The sequence below is a fragment of the Pleuronectes platessa genome, chromosome 4 (assembly GCF_947347685.1).
Source record: "Pleuronectes platessa chromosome 4, fPlePla1.1, whole genome shotgun sequence".
In the NCBI taxonomy this organism is placed as follows: Eukaryota; Metazoa; Chordata; class Actinopteri; order Pleuronectiformes; family Pleuronectidae; genus Pleuronectes; species Pleuronectes platessa.
In genome coordinates this window covers 16,573,837-16,592,484 of record NC_070629.1, presented here as the reverse complement: position 1 = coordinate 16,592,484, position 18,648 = coordinate 16,573,837, and the positions used below count along the sequence as shown (strand labels likewise).

At 44.8% G+C, this 18,648-nt stretch overlaps 1 protein-coding gene across 1 annotated transcript in view; it reads left to right on the top strand.

Annotated features, from left to right (window-relative positions):
• The window catches only part of fam172a (family with sequence similarity 172 member A), a 156,181-nt gene that overhangs the window by 85,535 nt on the left and 51,998 nt on the right, over positions 1 to 18,648 (top strand). The window contains exon 9 of the mRNA XM_053420348.1: positions 18,019 to 18,135. Coding sequence (XP_053276323.1) covers positions 18,019 to 18,135 — 117 coding nt within the window. The remainder of the gene's footprint in view (positions 1 to 18,018; positions 18,136 to 18,648) is intronic.

The following is an 18,648-nucleotide window of genomic DNA, read 5'->3' as shown; positions in this document are numbered from 1 at the left end:
GTATCAGACCTGCCGGAGGAAGAGAGAGAGAGAGAGAGAGAGAGAGAGAGAGAGAGAGAGAGAGAGAGGAAGAGGAGACGAGAAAAGAAAGATGGAGCATGGGAGAGAGGGGAGACTTGGAGTCAGAGGGGGTTGATGGAGAAAGTTTGGAGCTAATATCTTGATATACTTTCACTTTGAATTTTGACACTCGCGTTGAAAGAGAAATCCAATCCAGTTTCACCCTGCTGCCCCTGTGTCCTTCCTCCTTCAGCCTCTGAGCTCCAGCAGCTGCATGAGGAGGTAAACTCATATTCTTCTGTATACCGACACAACAAACATCATCATTTCCTCCTATCCACAGTTCTGTTGGTACTGGTGTGCTACAGAGAAAGATCTGCGCTGTCTTCCACTTTTTCTTTCGGCCTTTTTTTTACCTTTTTTAACTCGTGTTGAACGTTTCCTCTATTTGACCTTTGGCCTCATACCTGCACGGACGTCCTTCTCCCCCCCGCTTGGTCACTGCTCGTCAAGGAATCCCTTCTCTCCATCTTCTCTTGCTTGTCTCTGTTTCTCACACACATGCTCATATATTTCAATAAGGTATTGAAAGTATATGAAAATATGATCCACGAGTTCTTTTAAATATTCAAGATTCTTGACCAAGTGTCCAAGAGCTCTGAATAATAATCTTGCCCTTTATCTGATAATAACATGTCGGCTTATGTGTTTGTGTTGTCATTTTTGTCTGCACACGCTCCATTGTGTGCTCATCCAGCATGGCGTCAGCGGTGGCGCAAGGCTCCGACTCCCATGATGCACCTCTCCTCTTTGTTCTGCCGTGCGAGAGCAGCGTGCGGCTTTGTCTGCCTCCCTCGTTCCTCTCGGCTCGTTGCCTCAGAGGCAAGGTCTCGCTCCCTTTCCCTCTCCCGTACTTCAGAGCTCTCTCGCTCTTTCATTCACTCTTTAGTACCCATCGGGCACAGCTCTCCGTTTCCTTTTTGCTCCTCTGGCCGCGTTTGTCGCGTTTTAACGTTCCTCCTCAATTCGCAATGAAACTCACTTCACTCGCTCATTCTTCCCTTGCCCCTTGCCCCCGTTGTCAAACCACTCCTCATTACTGTCCTTTTTTTTTGCGACACTCACCCTCCCTCATCTTATTTGCTCACACCCCTCTCTCTCTCTCAACACTCATCTGTAAACTTACCTCACTTCATATAACTCGTCGCCCCACGTATATGGTCTTTCCAGCGTTCTTTGCTCTGCCCCTTTGTTTCTGATCCTTTCATTTTCTCCTCCCTCTCTTAACCTCAACTTCACATCGCTTTTTCATTCCTTGCATCTCACTCCGATCCTTCACTCGACACCGACCTTTGTTTTGTCTTTTTCAACAGGCATCAAGAGCACCAATTTTTATCACCACTCGCAGTTTCCACTGTTGCCATTAAAGATGATCTCTAAGGTTTATCTATTTTGTGTAAAAACAACTAAATAAATAACCTTAACTTCAATATCACGTTAAATTAAATTATCTTTGTAATATTTAATTTAGTCCTACCTCTTTCAGTTCTTTATGAGAGAATCCTCATTTGTCTCCTTTCACCGAGTAGATTTTACTTTGTCCTTTCTCTTATTTGTCCTCTTTTCTCACACTTGCTTTTCATTCCTGCCAGTCCCTCATTCGCTGTTTTCCCACTGTGGTATTTCCAATGCATTCACCTGCTGTGTGTGGGTGTGTCAGCTGGTTACGACCTAGGTCACCTTCACCAGAGACGGGATCCGAGCGGCTGACGTGAGGTTTGAATGTGGTGGAGATGACATGTTGACAGCTCAAATGAATCGCTTGTCACATGTCATTTTTTTCCCTCCCCCCCACACCCCCCTTGTTAATTCTGCCATAAGAATGCAAACAATATAGGAGCAGAATCTTGGTGACGCACTGGGTTGCAAATTGTCATGCAGGCATCACACGTTTACTTTCCTGTCTTTCTTTCTTCTTTCTTTCTCTGCCCTCAACGGTGTGAATGGTCTCATTCTGCAGCGAATGCAGGGGGAAGAATAAGTGCGAGGGAATTGAAAGGGGAGAAAAGTGTTGTTTCTGAAAAGCCGTGAGGAGCAGCAAGGCGGATCCTGGTGCAAATGTCAGTGAACCCACTGACTCCAGGGTTGAAGTTTAAACCCTCTCTCCCTCCTCTGCCTCTGTTCCTCTCGTCTCCTCTCTCCTCTCTTTTTTGAATCTCCATCCACGCTCGCCTCCGTCGCTCTCTCCCAGTCTTTCACTGCTTTCTAAAGTTCATTGAATGGGGAGTTGGTATTCTGTGGTTTTTGCGCCTTGCCGACTCCAAACGCTCCAAATACCAGGGTCACAGCATTCTCTCTACGTGTTCGTAAAGAATTTCTCAGAGTCGCTGCATCACCTGCAGAACGCGCCGCTTATTTCCTTCACGCAGGATCGTGTTTTAACACATCGACGTGAATGATGGCAAATGGAACTCACACAATCGCACAGTCACCTCATATTTTTCTGCACTTGAAGCCTGAAATGCCACATTCTGACTATATTCAGCTAAATCTATTCCCAACTCTGTAGCCTTTGATACTCATGGAAAAGCTAGTTTGAATCCATTATGGCAATCTTTTTATTTTTTCAGGGGTGTGTTTTAGTTATGTACCTGCGGTAAAACATATTTAATTTTTCAAGCCTGGAAAGCTGACAGTGAAAAGAGATGAACTGTTTTATGTGCCATTTTAAGGCTTTATGTGCTGTGAAATACGATCGGGGGTTATGAAAGAGCAAGAGGAAGGTAGAGGGAGGAAGCGAGAAGAAGAGCGAGCGAGAGACTCCCGGCGAGGAGCGGCGTTTGATGTCTTCTCTGGCTTGGAGCTGAATGTGAAGTCACTGAAGGGGTCGGCCTTGTTTCATGCTGGGATTACGAAGCTGGACGTGGCGTCCGAGTAAAATATAAAACAGGCAAAGGTTTGCACATATTTCTTTTTAATTCACGTTTGTCTTTTTTTTCCTTTTTTTTTTATCTTATTGCGTGAGTGTGCGTTTCGCTTCGTTTGTTGTCTCAGTGAGTTTTTCCATTTCTCCCCCATCATGTCACTCATTAGTCTGGGGTTCATGCTCAGATCAGTTACCAGTCCACATTTGGTGGCTTCGTTATTCACAGTGTTCGTGTGTGTGTGTGTGTGTCCGTCCCAGTCTCATATATATTCTGCTTTCCTATTAGATGGCTTCATACTCGGCAATTCCGCCGGACTCCTCTGACATCAGCTTTCATGCATGGCCTGCCTGCCTCTCTCTCCCCTCTCCTTCTCCCGCTCACTTTTTCGGTCTCTCGAATATTGAAAACATCTTGGTCATGTCAGACATCTTTTAACTCCCACTATCACCACCCACCAGTTAACAAGTAGCATACATCCCCCGTCTGCCATACTTTAACTTCCCCTTTTCCTCATCCCTCGCTCCCTCCGTCCTTCTCCTCACATCTCCCAGTGTCCTGCCCCGTCAACCCCAGCCCCCCCATCCTCGTGCTCTCCGTGTGATGGCACTTCTCCCATGAATCCAGCCTCTTCACCTCTTGCCCCCCCCCCCCCCCCCCCCCCCCTGTTTTTGTGGCTTCTCTCAGGGTGATGGTTAGTTGATTTGGTCTGATTTCTCTTTGATGAAAACACTAGGGGGCACTGCCTGTCCTTTGTTCCCTTAGCAGGCTGGGATGCACGTGTACTTGTGTGCGTGTGTTCCGTCTGTGCCTGTGTGCCCGTTCATGTGCTCCTGTTTGTGTTTGTATTTTGTTAAAATGCAAGTCCCTTGTCTGTAATGGATGACACAGATCTGCATTCAGACAGACAGGAAGGCAGGGAGGCGGCAGGTCTCTGGTGGTCACCAGGGTTACGGCTCTGCACCCGTCAGCACACCCACCCCTTGTCCCCCCCCCACTTCTACCCCCTGTTTCTGTTTGGTCAACCCCGGGTTGTGGGTTAATGAAAAGGGCTTGGACCACCGAGAGGAGCGACAGTCATCTCACAGACACCTCTGCTCACCTCCGGGCCTTCCGAGACCCATCTCCTCGTGACAGGGCCCCCCCCCCTCCACGTCTCTCTCCCCACGTTGACCCTCTGTCCCCTGGGTCACTCCACATCGTCTGGCTGCCCGGTGGCCGCCAAAAAACGCCCATGCAGCGTGGCACTGCACAAAGGTAGATAAACTCAGAGAGAGAGAGAGTGGTGCGTTTTTATTCTTGAGTGGCTGACAGTTTTTTGTGTTGGAGGATAAAGAAAGCGCATGAGAGTGACTACCCTGTTTACCCAAACGGACGGCGATTTAGACAAGAGACCTCTGTCGCATTCGGGCCGTGGCGAGGAGGAGGGGGCCCCAAAATGGAAATCTAGACATCAGATTTGGAGAGGAGACGGAGAGGAAGCAGACCTCTGCTCCTGCCCCGTGGACTCCTCTTCGTGTGGTAGTACTCTGTTGTTTACAATGCACAGTCCGCACTATACAATTAGCGACCATGCTTACTTCTTCACTGATGAATGTGATTGTTTCTGAAGGAAACTCAGTTATTGATTTGTTGTGGGTGGGGGGGGGGGGGGTAAGCAGACAGCTGATGAGGGATGTTTGATGGTGCTAATTGGCAGCTCCCTTCCGTGCAGTGTGTGGTTGGCGGTGAGTTGGGGCTGGGCGAAGTGAAGCGCCGCTATTGTTTCGAGGTGTCAAACCCCACGCAGAACAAAGAGGAATGGAGAAATGTGCTGCGCTTGCCTATCAGGGTGCTGAAAGCAGCTAAAGAACACACACACACACACACACACACCTATAAATATATTATATATATGTATGAATGCACATACGTCCATCCACACCTACACACACACACACACATACACCAGAGTACCTGGAGTCATATACACCAGCGCTCGCTCACACTGACGTGCACACTCTCGCTCACACAGACACCCACTGGTGCCCACGTGCACACTCTTAGACAAACAGCCTGAAAATGACAAGATAATCACCACATTCAAACTTACCTTCAGCTCTGGGTAAATGCCTCTCTCTGAGATAAACTAATAAATATACTGTTTTCTTTTCAAATGTTCCCCACTGACGGCCCTCATTACCATACGCTGACAAAGACCTGACAGAGGTGTAATAGTTAAAAAGGTAATTTGACTACAAGTAGGAGTTTGGGTGGGGAAAAGGGTCAGCGTGCATCCCCCTCCCCACCCCCCCATCTGTCTCTCTCTTTAATGGTTTATTCACGCTTTTTTCGAGGACTTTTTGCATGATTGACTGACAAGGTCTTTTTCCGAAATAGCATCTTCAGTAATGAGAAATAATTGACTCCCTAATCAAAAAAAAGGGTTCATGGAATCCACAAACCCAACTGTAATCTTCTGTGGCATTTCCAGCAGAATTGACAGTCCTCATAGCTCCGGGCTCTATACCACTTTGATTTAATTGCTTTTTTTATAAGATTAATAATATACTTTATACCGTATTGTGTGTGTGTGTGTGCGTGTGTGTGCTCGGCATGTGTGTGATTGTGCTCCACACTCTTCTCTCAGGCTTTGTTTTTAATCAACAATATCACTTGAAAAGCTCTTCAACTGGTGTACTACTTTTTGTAAATTTTACAGTTAATTCATTAAGGGAATCCTTGTGGTGATTTCATTATGTACTCCAGAGTATATTGCTGCGCTTGTTTTGAAAAGTATTTTTTTAATAAACGATATTATGAAACACTGTGAAAGCATAAAAGAAGAATAACAAAAGTAGATTTCAATGCACAAGTGTCCGTGAGTCTTTTTCAAACTGCCTCAAACATTAACATAATAATAGCACTCAAATTTACTTTTATTTAATTAGTTTTTGTTAACAATAATTTTGTTAATTTAGATATATTTTACTTACTTTATTTAATTTAATTGGCAGTATAAACCAAAGTTTGATTTAACTTTTGACTATCAATGGAATTAAATGTTTCTATTTAAGGCAAGAAGAGAAAATGTTGTTTCTATTGAATCTGCTTCAACGGAACATCATGATATGACAGATTAAATAGTTTTAATGGGTTTGTTTTTTTCGTTACTCTGCCTGTTTAACTTGCTAATTGAATTGCTTTTATTTTCTTATTCCCTACATAAGTATAATTTGTAATCTTTTATTCGTGTGTCTTGATTACTTTGGGCATAAAAATGATAATTTAAGTGAGTGTGCCTTGAGAACTACAAAGTTTTTACAAGACAGGGCAAATTAACTTGTAGCTTCCCTCAGTCTGTCCAATTTGTAATATGGCCTCAACCCCTTCTCTCTCTCTTTCTTTTCTGACTCATCTTTCCTCTCGTTAAAAAGCTGTTTTAAATCATGGCTGGTGGCAATGAGAAGTTAATTTCAGATTGTTATATATTTCCATTAATTTCACTTGGCCTTCTGTAGTTTTCCCTCCCTCGCTCCCACCTTCCGTTCAGAGCAGGGCGATCTCAGTGCGTGTTTTTTTTTCTTCCTCTTTTCTTATTTTTTTCTTTTTCAGGGGCTCTCTTTCCTTTTTGCCCCACGGCACAGGAGACAAGCAAATATGAAGGAGTAGAGGATGATAACTGAAGGCAGGAACACTCTCTTTGTCGCTTTCTTTTACTCCCCCCCCCTCCTCCCTCCCTTTCCTCTTCCCCTGAACTTTTTTTCCTCCGTGAGCCGCTTCTCACTCGGAGACGGGTCGAGTGGCCCTAGAAGTTTGTACAAAACACCTCCTATGAGAATCCAACTCCTGCAGCCCTGAAGGGACACACACACACTCACACACACACTTACTCACTCACACACCTGATTTGCCAGTAATGCGCGGAGCAGCAGGCGCCTCCAGATTTGTTGTTTTTGTTTCATTTTCCTCCTCCCTCTTTCACAGCTAAGGTGAAAAACAGTCCTCTGAGATATTCGGTAGATTTTGCCATTAGTGTGCTGCACCTTTTCAGAACTTGTGCGCACACACACACACACACACACACACACACACACACACACACACTAACTCACTCACTCACTCACTCACTCACAGTAACTGGACTTCATGTATTGAATTTTGAAGCATGAAATTAAATTTATATGGATCTTAGGAAAGAAATAAGCATTTGCTTTTCTTTAAAATAAATCGGAATATTTTGACGACAACAAGAAGAATAAAAAAATTCACACAATTGTTGAATTGTTGCTCCTATTCAACCTCTCATCACGAATTTAGAAGAAATGAGAGAAAATTCCACATCACTGCTTGTTGAATTTTCTCACTGTACCCGAATTTAGAAATTTTGTCTCGAATGCCAACATCGGCCTCAGTTAGTAGAAGGAATCAGTGTTTATCAGCCCCTAAGGCTGTGTGTGTGTGTGCGTGTGTGTGTGTGTGTGTGTGTGTGTGTGTGTGTGTGTGTGTGTGTGTGTGTGTGTGTGTGTGTGTGTGTGTGTGTGTGTGTGTGTGTGTGTGTGTGTGTGTGTGTGTGTGTGTGTGTGTGTGTTTGAGTGTGCGTGTGTCAGAAATGGACAGCAGTACCCGATGGATATTTAACACATTAGCTTTGGCAGAGCTGAGAGTGGTGTGAAAACACACTGATTTCCTAAGTGGCAATCATATCAGCCTTGCCGTCAGAGAGGCAGCCGAGAGCAAACATCTGTGTGTGTGTGTGTCCGTCCTTGAACATGCATGCAAACTGTTTGTGTACACATTTAGATATTAACTCCAGTTCTGCTTTAGATCTGTAAACTTTGTCTGTTTATTATTGTGTGTTGATTCACCAGGATTAAGTCTGTTTATTTAGCTTCATAACATTATTTCACTTTTATTTAAAACAGTCTGTTTTCCATGTCTCATGTTATTCTGTGCGTATGTCCTCCAGCTGTACTTCAAATGATTTATTTGAGCAAACTACAGTTTTATCTGATTGCCAGTTCCTCTCTCTACCTGTGTCTTTCAGTCTTTTCCTCTTCCAGCCCTGGGTTTCCGTCTGTCTCTCACTTATTTCTCCTCTGTTGCTCCGTCCGCCCGCTCTGCATGTCTCGCTCTCCGCGGTGAGCCGTCTCCTCCCGGCCAGGGTTCAGGGAGCGCTCGGTTCTCCTCGGTGTCAGTATCACCCTGAGTTACGACACAAAGGTCTCAGCCTCCTCCTCCACCCACCCTTGTTAGGCCCACTCGCTCTCGCTCTCTCCCTCCGTCAATCTCGCTCGCCCTCACCCTATCCATCCTCGTCTCCAGCCGAGAGTCACCCATCCGAAACTATGTTAAAACAGGGTCATCCCCCGGCGTGCACTTAAAGGCTGTCCCTTTAACCTGCTCTGAAATACTTACGGCTATTATTATAGCTTATAAATCATTAAGAAAGTTTAATTATACGAAAATTTCACGGTGGAAATGTGCAAGCTGACACATGGGAAGGGGAATTTAATGGGCCAGCAAGTCCCAGCACCGTGAGGGAAAATATTGAGGTTAGGTTTCTATTTTACAGCATTGCCGGAGGGTTGAGAGACAGCGAGAAAGACAAGAAAGAAGCACTTTCAGAGGGAAAGAGAGAGAAAGAAAAAGGCGATTGGAGAAGAGGCCTAGACTGTGTGAGAAAGTTTCTCATTTCACTCTGTAGACCAAAGCCGTTAATATGTCCAGTTGATTTGGGAACGATGAAGACGTTGCCCACTATAGCTTGTGCTGATTTTCTTAACTAAGACGTAGTCTAATTAACAAAACTTGAATTAGTCGCCGTGGCGTAATTTGATTTTCTTAAAGAATTGTGCCTAATTAGAAACTATCATTTGGAGAATTTCTGTAATTGCTGTCGCTAAACAATATATGAACGCCCTTAATAACTAATGTTGCAAAACTTTGTCCGCTTTCTTAATTGTGTCGATACCATTTCAATGTTATGGAGGTATTGATGGTAGAGCTGCAGTAACCGGAGAAACGACCACCAGTGGTTTCACTGCGACAGAAATGTAAACTGATCAAACTGTTGGGAGTTATTACCACAAACCACTCTGCAGATATTAATTACAAATTAACTGAATTGTGTTATAGCAGCTATAATACTGCTATACGTTTCAGCATCAGCCTGACTTATTGGGTCTGAATGATTTGAATGCAAAGACATTGTAATAAAAGAACAGTCAGTCAAACAAAAGTTAAATCTTTTAGGGATTCATTCTTATTTTGTAGAATTAAAATGGAAACATATTTTCAGATTATCTGGGATTATAGAGAAAGTGTTAAACAAATTTTGAGGATAAAGTCAAAATTAGTAATGCAAGAATAACAAGATTAATATTACTAGAAAAAAGTCCACATTTTAGGAGAATAAGTATTAATGTTGCGAGAATAAAGAAAACAAGCAGCAGATTCTCACAAAATCCAACTTAATTTTTTTCTTAAAGTTCCAACTTTGATCTTAACAACACCATTTCCCTGATACTGTCTCATAGGAAAGAGATCCATGAGTGTGTATAAAGTTATTTGACCAGTTACATTAGAAAATAAAATGACATGCATGACCGCACGAACCCGGATGCACAAACCAACTCTCACTGAACTGAATCTCGAAGAAACTAATTATTTTACTTTGAGCCTAGAGCTTTGTTCGTTCCTCCCTTCTTCTCTTCCTTTTCGTCCTCCTCCGTCCGCCCTTCCCGTCTTCCTCTTGTTTTCCACGCGGGCACAGGCAGGGCGCAGCGCCCACAGCCAGCAGGTTTCCTGGCACACCGCTCCTCATCCTCTGCCTTTTGTTTCCACCGGTGGACAACCATTCTCCACTTCTGCTGTGTCAGTAAATATTTACTGGCCTTCCTTTTCCTCACTGCCTCCACCTCTGGTGTTGGTGTGTATCTGTCTGCACGTCCCGCTGTGTGTACTTATATCTATATTTATATGTATGTATAGATATATATGTGTGCATACCGCATAAGTCTATGTAGTGTCCCAAAGACTGAGCTCGGACTACATGTGCAGACGTACACCACTTCCCTCTACCCTGTGTCCGGTGGTGTCACTCACATCCAGGAATGCCCCCCTCCTCACCCTGACAGATTTCACCCCCTCTCCTCACCCACCGTCCTCCATTTCTCTCCGTCCCTCATCGTCCCTCCATCATGCATGTGGGTAACAGCCATGACAGGAAAGAGGAAAGACGAGAGGAAGTTATTGCACTTTTTCTCCTGCTCTTTCCCTCCCTCTCTGCACCCTCGCCGCAGCCAGAGTTCATGCACTGGAGAGTCATAGGGGGAAAGAAAACCCTGTGAGTAAACGCACACGACGCAGTGAGGGAAAACCTCTGCACACTGCCGCAACACTGAAAGATGCACACACACAAACACGCTCCCTCTCACTCCCTCGGGCCCTGTGGCCTCGTGCTAGCAAGGGCTTCCTTCCTGCGGTTAAGACAAAGGAAACTGGGGACAGACAGGGGACCTGGGACCTCTGCTTCAAAGCCACAGGAAGTGCTGGTGTTGTCTCTTCCTGTGGAGGGTGTTGGAGTGTGGGGGGCCAGCTGCCTGTGTTTTCACAGTCGGGGAGGAACAGGGATCAGTGTGTTTTGTGTTTGTGTGTGCGTGTCTGTGTGTGTGTGTGTTTGTGTGTCACAGACCGGGTAGGTAGAACGACTGAACAAGCTGCACTCCCCCAACCCACCCACCCCGCCACGACCTGAGATCAGTTTCTAGCAGCATACGCTTGTACATAGATACAAGGCTCATGCCTGTGGTGAATCCCTCAGTCATCAAAAGCCACATCCAGCTGAAGATCATCAACTCAGCCTCTGTTTATCTATACGTCTATTGTCTCTATTGATTTACGATCAGAGAAAATCACTGCCAGGGCCTCCGTGTCTGTTGTTTTCCAACCCCTTGCTACAGTCTTTGCAGACTCTACACATGCTCGCAGTGTGTACACGTCTTTATGTGTTTGTGTTCCCGCTCCTGTTCCAACGTTGGCATGTCGGGATTTATGGGGGTGTACGTGTTGGTGTGTCTGCGCCATGTGTTTCCCAACCTTCCGGTGTGCACGCGCGTACGTGTTTGTTTGTTTTTCCTGAGTTCGCCCTGGCTTCATCTGACGCTCTCCTCTTGCGCCCTGGCAGCAGCAGGACAGTTAATCAATCAAATATTTAAGCAGTGCTTCAGTGCTCAGTGGGTAGTCCTAGATTATCTGTGGCTGTTGGCAGTGCGCGGCGCAGCCACATTATAAGCCTCGTCACTGACTGGCATCAACACAGGGCGCCCCTCTCTCTCTCTCTCTCTCTCTCTCTCTCTCTCTCTCTCTCTCTCTCTCTCTCTCTCTCTCTCTCTCCTCCTTCCCCTTGGCCTCTGCTCAGTCTTTGTACCCTCCCACCAGCATTCTGCACTTTGTCTTCTTTTTCACTCTCTCTCACTTTCGGTCCTTCTCCCACTCCCACTCTCAATCTTTTTTTGCCCCCTTCCCCTTGTTTGTGGCTCGCTGTTCGCACGCTCGCTTTCTCTCTCTGTATAATTGTGGCTTTTCACATTGACTATCTGACAGTGAGCAAGGTCCCTTAAAGAGCTCTCATCTTTCTCTCGGCCTGTTTTTTTCCTCTCTTTTCTCTCGCACTACATTCTTTCTAGGGATGAGTCTGCCTGTCTCCCCGCGGGGATCTCCATTGTAGATTACCATTCACTTTTCCCCCAATTATCTAGTGGCTTTCGCTGCCTTTGACACATAATTATCAAAGGCCTAAATAATTGTCTTTATTATTGCCGGTGTTTAGATGTAGCGTCAGCGGAGCGCTCTCGTGCAAGGGAGCGTCACAGGGAGAGCAGAGAAATGAAGTATTTATCTCGACCAGAGATTAGCTTAGCATGCTGTTAAATGATGTCCTGACGCTTATTTCAACTCCTCGTCCAGATAAATAAACATGATTAATACCACCCCCCCCCACACACACTTTATACACAGCCTACATTTATATACACACACACACACACACTCGTTACACATCGCATTCTACGTCTGAGTTGAAAATAAGATTATGCACGCAAAAAGCTTGCAGTTAACTGGCTTTGTGGCAGGAAGCAGCTTAGAGCTGTGGGTCATGTGAGAGGTCAGGTACGAGAATCAAGGGTTAGAGAAAAGTCTGTTTATTGGGTTAAAGCTAGGTTAGGTTATAGATAGGGTTGTGGGTTAAGTTACGGTTTGGCAAGTAGTGGTTAACTCATAAGTTAAATGAGTGGGAGTCTATGGCTGAGTTCGAATAGTCCATTTTGCTTAGGATGGTTCCTAAGTCTGTGAAATCACTTATATAAGCAGCCGCTATAAGAGCTGTTTGAATTCTCTTTACGATAAGGAAAAGGTGCTTCAAGGCTTCCTAACTTATCTCCTCCAGCATTGTAAACACAGGACTGTCCTTTGAGAAAGGAAGCTGTCCCACAATTCATTGGGGCAACAACAAGCCACATAACCGCATAGTTGCATCTTGACAGACCAACATAAATATAAAAAACAGAACATTCTCATGACAAGATCCAGAACTGATGTAAATCCTCACATGATCACCTGAGCTCCTGATATATTCTCTGTCACATCTGTCCGGTGAAGCAACAAATATAAAAGTTACTTCGAATGACTTCCCTGATAGCAGAATGCACACAAAAAGTAATTCTTCACTCATAATAGCTTTTCTCCACATTTATTCTTCATGTTATCGTATTATTTCAAAATTTCAAACCAGTTTTTTTTGGTTTACGGTAAAATCTATTTTGATGTTTCTTTCTAGAAAGTGTCATTCTGTTTTGGACAGTAAACTTAACTAAAACGGTCACAGCACTGCATACAGCACATAGCACAATACAGTTTGTGCATATCTTCTGTTGCAATTAAAGTTGTTTAAAAAAAAAAAACTGACTGTAAGTGGGATTGGCTTTTCTCTGCACCAGGATTGTCCTTTCCTAACTCCTTACTGATTCTCCTTAACATCTTTCCTTGACCTTGTGACGTCTTCCATCCGGGTCAAGGAGTAGTGGTTAGGAAAGGAGATTATTTTGACTTTCCTACCACAGCCTATGTAATGTCCCCAAGCTCGAGCTGTGAGTGAGTGTGTGTAAATGTGTGTGCGTCGGCATGTGTGTGTGTTTCAGTGGCTCCATATTCGTGGGGGATGTCTACTTTTTATAGAGCTTGTGAAAAGCATGATGTAGTAGAATTGTGCCAACCAGGGGGTCAGAATTCTATGATGTTTGCGTGTCTCTATAGCAACCAGGGCCTCTGCGGAGAAATCAGAAAAGAAATGTTTTATGAGGGCGAAATGGAGAAGGGGGGAAAAAGAGGGAGAAAGATTTTGTAGTTCATCCAGAGTTTGAACGTATGTGGAGCGGGGATTGAACTGGAGTCTGTGTCGTGGATCAGCTTCGTTATCACGGCTCAAAAGAATGTGATGTGTAGTTGTGGTCAGATTAAATACACGTCACAGGGGATTCTTTTATTAATTTTTAACAGCTTGTACCTAAACAGATCAAGACAATTCTTTTGAATCTTTCTTTTATTTTGGCAGACTAAATTGTGAAGTCTCAATCAGACCTAGAAGCACGAAATGTTGCAAAAGAGAAAGGAAATACATCACATAGGTGACAAACATATCATTAAGGTGCTGAAGGATGGAGGTTCAGGCTGAAGACAGAGCCTTGTGATGGGACCCACATCATGTCCACTTCTGTTTCTGTTTGGGAAGCCAATGAAATCACACTTGTGCTGTGGCCCTGAGAGCTCAACACACTATTACACATGCAACTGGAGATAACATCTTAATCAGTTTCACACATAAGCATACAAGTACTTACACTAAGCTAACAAATACTTAAAACACTACCAAACACTCACAACACTACCAAGTTCACACAATTCAACCAAGTATTCACAATATAACCAAGTACTATCACAACCAAATACTCATAGCTCAACTGAAGTGGTTCCAGGGGGCAGAAAAACAAGTGATGAATACTTTGATGACTTAGTTTTGTGAGTATTTGGTTGTGTTGTGAGTAATTGGTTGTGTTGTGAGTATTGGGTTGTGTCGTAAGTAATTGGTTGTGAGTATTAGGCTGTGATCTGAGTATTTCGGTATGTTGTGAGTACTTGGTTGTGTTGTGAGTATTTTTGATTGTGTCGTGAGTATTTGCAGTGCGCTTCTATTTGAAGGGCATGTGTTGCCAAATTGATGAAGATATTTTTTCCATTTTCATGTACTGTGTCTATTTGCACGTGTTATATTCAATTGTAGTGATTTGTGCTTTCAGGGCCACTTCAAAGAGGCTGCTCTTTAGCTCACCCTGTGGTCTGATCTCCATGTCTAGTGGGTCAAGTAAATATATAATTTTCCTCATGGAGATCAAAAAAACATTCTTATATTCTTTCTTGTTCTTCTTCACATCTGCGTTTTGTCTCTCCTCAGACCCCTAATTTATTTGTACTACCTTTACTACTTTTGATGTCCATTCATCTTCCTCTTATAACCCTCTGCATTCCCACTGCCCTTTCGTACAGTTTTCTTTTTTCTCCTTTTTTTTTTACAAGCCTGAAGCCCTCCGTGTCCGCGCTCCACCCGAGCCCTTACTCTGCATATCCAGCTGCTTGAGCGTCAGAGGAAAGGCCAGCAGAGACGCAGCAAATGTCTCAACATCTGTGTGTTGGTTTTAGCTCAACAAGTATTTCCACATGGTTCTCTTCTTTTCTTTTTTTTTTTCCCTGTCCGATACAAGACTGATCACAACAGCTGCCCTGTTTCCTTGTTAAAGCTGCAGTCTGTGGTTACATACTGGATTAGCACATTTAATGTCCTGGATAAAGATGGCTAACACTAACTCACGGGGTACATTGGTGTAAAAAAAAACAACACGATGAGATCATAGGCTGAAAAGCAATTGCAACTCGGAGAATATGGCTTTATGGCTGTAACAGGTTGGTAAGATATCCATGAGTATCACCCACCGAGCGGAGGACACAGTGGTGCTTAGATTTTCCTCTCAACACACAGCTAGCCACAGTTGTCATTGTGGCTTGTAAAACACGAGAACCAGTGGTGTCAAAATGATTGTGGTTAAAGGCCGCACTGCACAGACCACTCTCTTCTGAAGTCCCTATTTGTCAACCTATTACTCCAAGCGTTACCACAGCCAACCATATGTGTGTTGGCAACGTGGCAACTGTCAGGACAAGTGATTTATACAGCCAGGGTGGGAAGATCGGGTTCTTTGGTCTTTGGTCGAGGCTTCCTCACTCTTTGGTGAGAGTTTATTTCCATCCGTCTTTGCTGTAAATAAACAACATGGCCTGTGTATCTTTGAATAGCAAATCACAGAGAAACTTGTGCACAAAAGTTGATTAGACAAAGGCAGAGAAAAAAAAGTTTCTCATTGTGTTCAAACCAATACTATGTAACTTGTTTTTACTCACCAAAGAGCACCCGGAGGTGTTGAATCTAATCAATTTTAATGACTGCTTTTGGATTTCCAAAGGTCTCATTATGCCAATTTGAAAAAAAGAAAAAATGTCCTCAGTCATCTGTCGGCTTGATGAGACAGACACATTAAACCACGCACTGCCTAAATGCTTAAGTTCAGTTTTCTGGTTCCACACGTATCCACCCAGCACCAGTTGTGGTGTTGAGCTTCACTCCCACCTTACCAGCTGTGCCTTTGTCTTTGTTCATGCCTCCATCTTTGTCTTACCGCTGTCGATCATTCACTCGCTCCTCCACCGAACTGCCCTTCTGCTGTGCACGTCTCTCATATCTGCTCACGTTCAGTCCTACACACGTATGCATACATCCTTGTGTGTACCCACACACGACGGCATGCACACACACTTCCTCTAGTCGTCCGTCTTAGCGCTCCTCTTCTGTGTCTTTGCTTCCATTTATCCGCGTATCCTTTGTTATCTCTCCACAGTACTTTGTTTTAAAAGTGGCACGTCAAAATGCTTCAAACAAAGATAGACTTAAACAACCTGTCAGTGATGGCAGGTTGGCAAACACTCTATACTTTGGCACAAGTTGCCGAGCATTAGTCACGGTTTTAATATACCAGCAATTTCCACCATGTAAAGCACACCAACGTTTTACATTAAACATAAGAATTCTTTGAAGGGCTTTAGAACAGGAGCAAGTAGAGACCCATTTATCCACTTGGAAAGTGGGAAAATGTTTCGTCCCCCGGCTTGTGTGACGTTTTTCTGACCGGATTGAAGTCATGTGCTTCGAGTTTTCCACGGGCAGTCAGTCCACTGTCTCCTGCTTCCTGGCCTCTGTTAGCAGCCCCTATGCTCAGGGACTGGCCCGTTTGGCTAGCACCAGAAAACAAGACCTTGACTGACACCTCCCGTTTTAAAAGGTTGACTTTGCTGCTCCCACGGGCCCAGTTCTGCCAGAGGAAAGCTTTTCAACCAAGCGTGGATGAGGAAGGGAGTACAGCGAGGGGTCTGTATCTCTCTGTGTGTATGCCATTGTATGATTTCCGTGTGAGCGGGGGAATTTGTCTGCGCATACATGTGCAGTGTCTGTCTCCTTTTGTTGTCTGCGTCCACAGATGTGCACTTTTTTCTTTCTTTATGCTTTTGGTCGTACCTCCCCTCTAATTCTGCTTTATCCTCCACCATGGTGAAGACGCACCGGTAGAAGCCTTATCAGCTGGATGATGTATGAGTCCTTAGTGCCTTAATAGATTCCATTTATCTCTATACACTCCCACTTTAATTTGGCCGGGCAAGGGAGGATGTATTCAAATGCCCACTGTCATTATGATGTACAGCCAGCCAGCCAGAGCTGGCCTCTGTGATTGCCACAGCCTGAGTGTCACCCACAGATTCCTACTGAAGCCCCAGCTGAAACCCTCTGTGCCAGCCTGAAAAGCAGCTTTATACTCTTACCTCAGGCCTATTTTGTTTTACCACGCGTGAGCAAATTGCACAAGCCGAATAGTGAGCATGTTCTTAAATACAAGTACCAACTAATGCCTCATATTCTGGTCCCTGCCTTAGCATTAACATTACCTAGATATCCCACCAAATTGCTAGTCTTACTCTCAGGCACCGAGCCATAAACACCACCACTTTTCTAAGCCCACCAGAAGTTGAGGAGTCCAGGACACTGCCAAGATTTCCCTCCCTCCAGATGACACTTAAGATGAAGCTTTAATGTAGTTTAATGTAGCATTTGGTCCGTGCAGCTGTAGCACAGAGTGCCGATGACCGCACACCCACTAGCCACACACTGCGATTTCACAGCATTTCGAACATCCCCAGTCCAACAGACTCTCTCCCAGTGCCACTAAATCTGTACAGTAAGTGATTGTTAACCTATTGTAGCGAGTCCTGTTCCCTTTTCTTCACGTTTTATCTTAAAGCGAAGCAGAGTGAGACGACCGCTTCCCAGCGCCTGGCTGTGCTACTCCTTGGGGTAGGTCCAGCGGTGTGGGAAGTCTATTGTACCGCGGTAACAAGTCCTTTGTGTGACATTTTCCTTGGCGTTGACATTCAGAGGGGAATAGCAAGACAGGCCTGGTGATGCCATATTCTCCGTGACATGTGAAGGGAAAGGGTACTAAGAATGGAGACCGAGGTATCTGAACGTGCGCAGGGAAGGACATTTGTACGGGACGTGACAAGGACACGCTATGGAGGAGCAGCTCTTTCATATTCCACATTATGCTCCACACCAGGTTGAATCTGTATCCGCCAGTTACAAAGCTGTCCACTGGGCCAGTCCTATCATGGTCCAAGGAGTAGGCTGACAGTGTGTATTACACAGGGAATACAATTTCTATTAGGCAAGTACCTACTGACACAATGGGTATTTCATATTAAAATGGTTTTTTTCTCACCTACACCTCTCAAAACGATGCTTTTGTTTTTCTAAAGAGGTTATTATGTCTCTTACAGCATTGGGTCTCTCTGTCGTTCAAACATTGTGTGAAATTACCCGGACGCTCCTCAACAGCGACTGTGTCATTAACATGCTGGAAGGGTGACTAACATGAATCTGATTTGCTTTTTTTCTCGGCAGATGAATCAGAGGGAAATGCAGGTGAAGAACCGAGTGTGTGCCGTGGCTCTGACCGACTCCGCTCACAACATCTGGCTTCAGGAGACCAGCAAAGGCACGCAGGACTGGATGCAGCAGGTGAATATGGCCACACACCTGCTCAGAAACGTACACAGCCTGAAGGCAACAAAGATGCTGCAAAAACGTACAGCGGTCCATTCCTGGGCTTCCATCTCATCATGTAAATTCACCCAGGTGAGCTGAGGTCGCTCAGGCTCATGCTCCTCTCTAATTTCCCCCTGCACAACTCCGCTGACCTACACAGGTATCCCTGACCAGCAGCGGGCCTTAAAAGTCATAGAGAACCATTGTTTGCATGTTTTCCCTCTATTCTTTTTTTTTTTTTTCATCGACCCCCACTTTTTCTTCCTGGGTGCATGTCAATGAATAACTGAGACGGTAAACCCTCCCCGGGGCGCGTGCATGTGGCCGGCCATGCATATGTGTGTAAGCTCGCATGCATGTGTTCCTATGCGCTCATGGGTAAGCCTGTGAGATGGGATGCACGCGCATTTGTGTTAGCTTCATTTTAGCACTTGCCCTTTCTGATGTGACCTCTGTGCCATACGCTGCACCTGGGCTCGCTCAGTA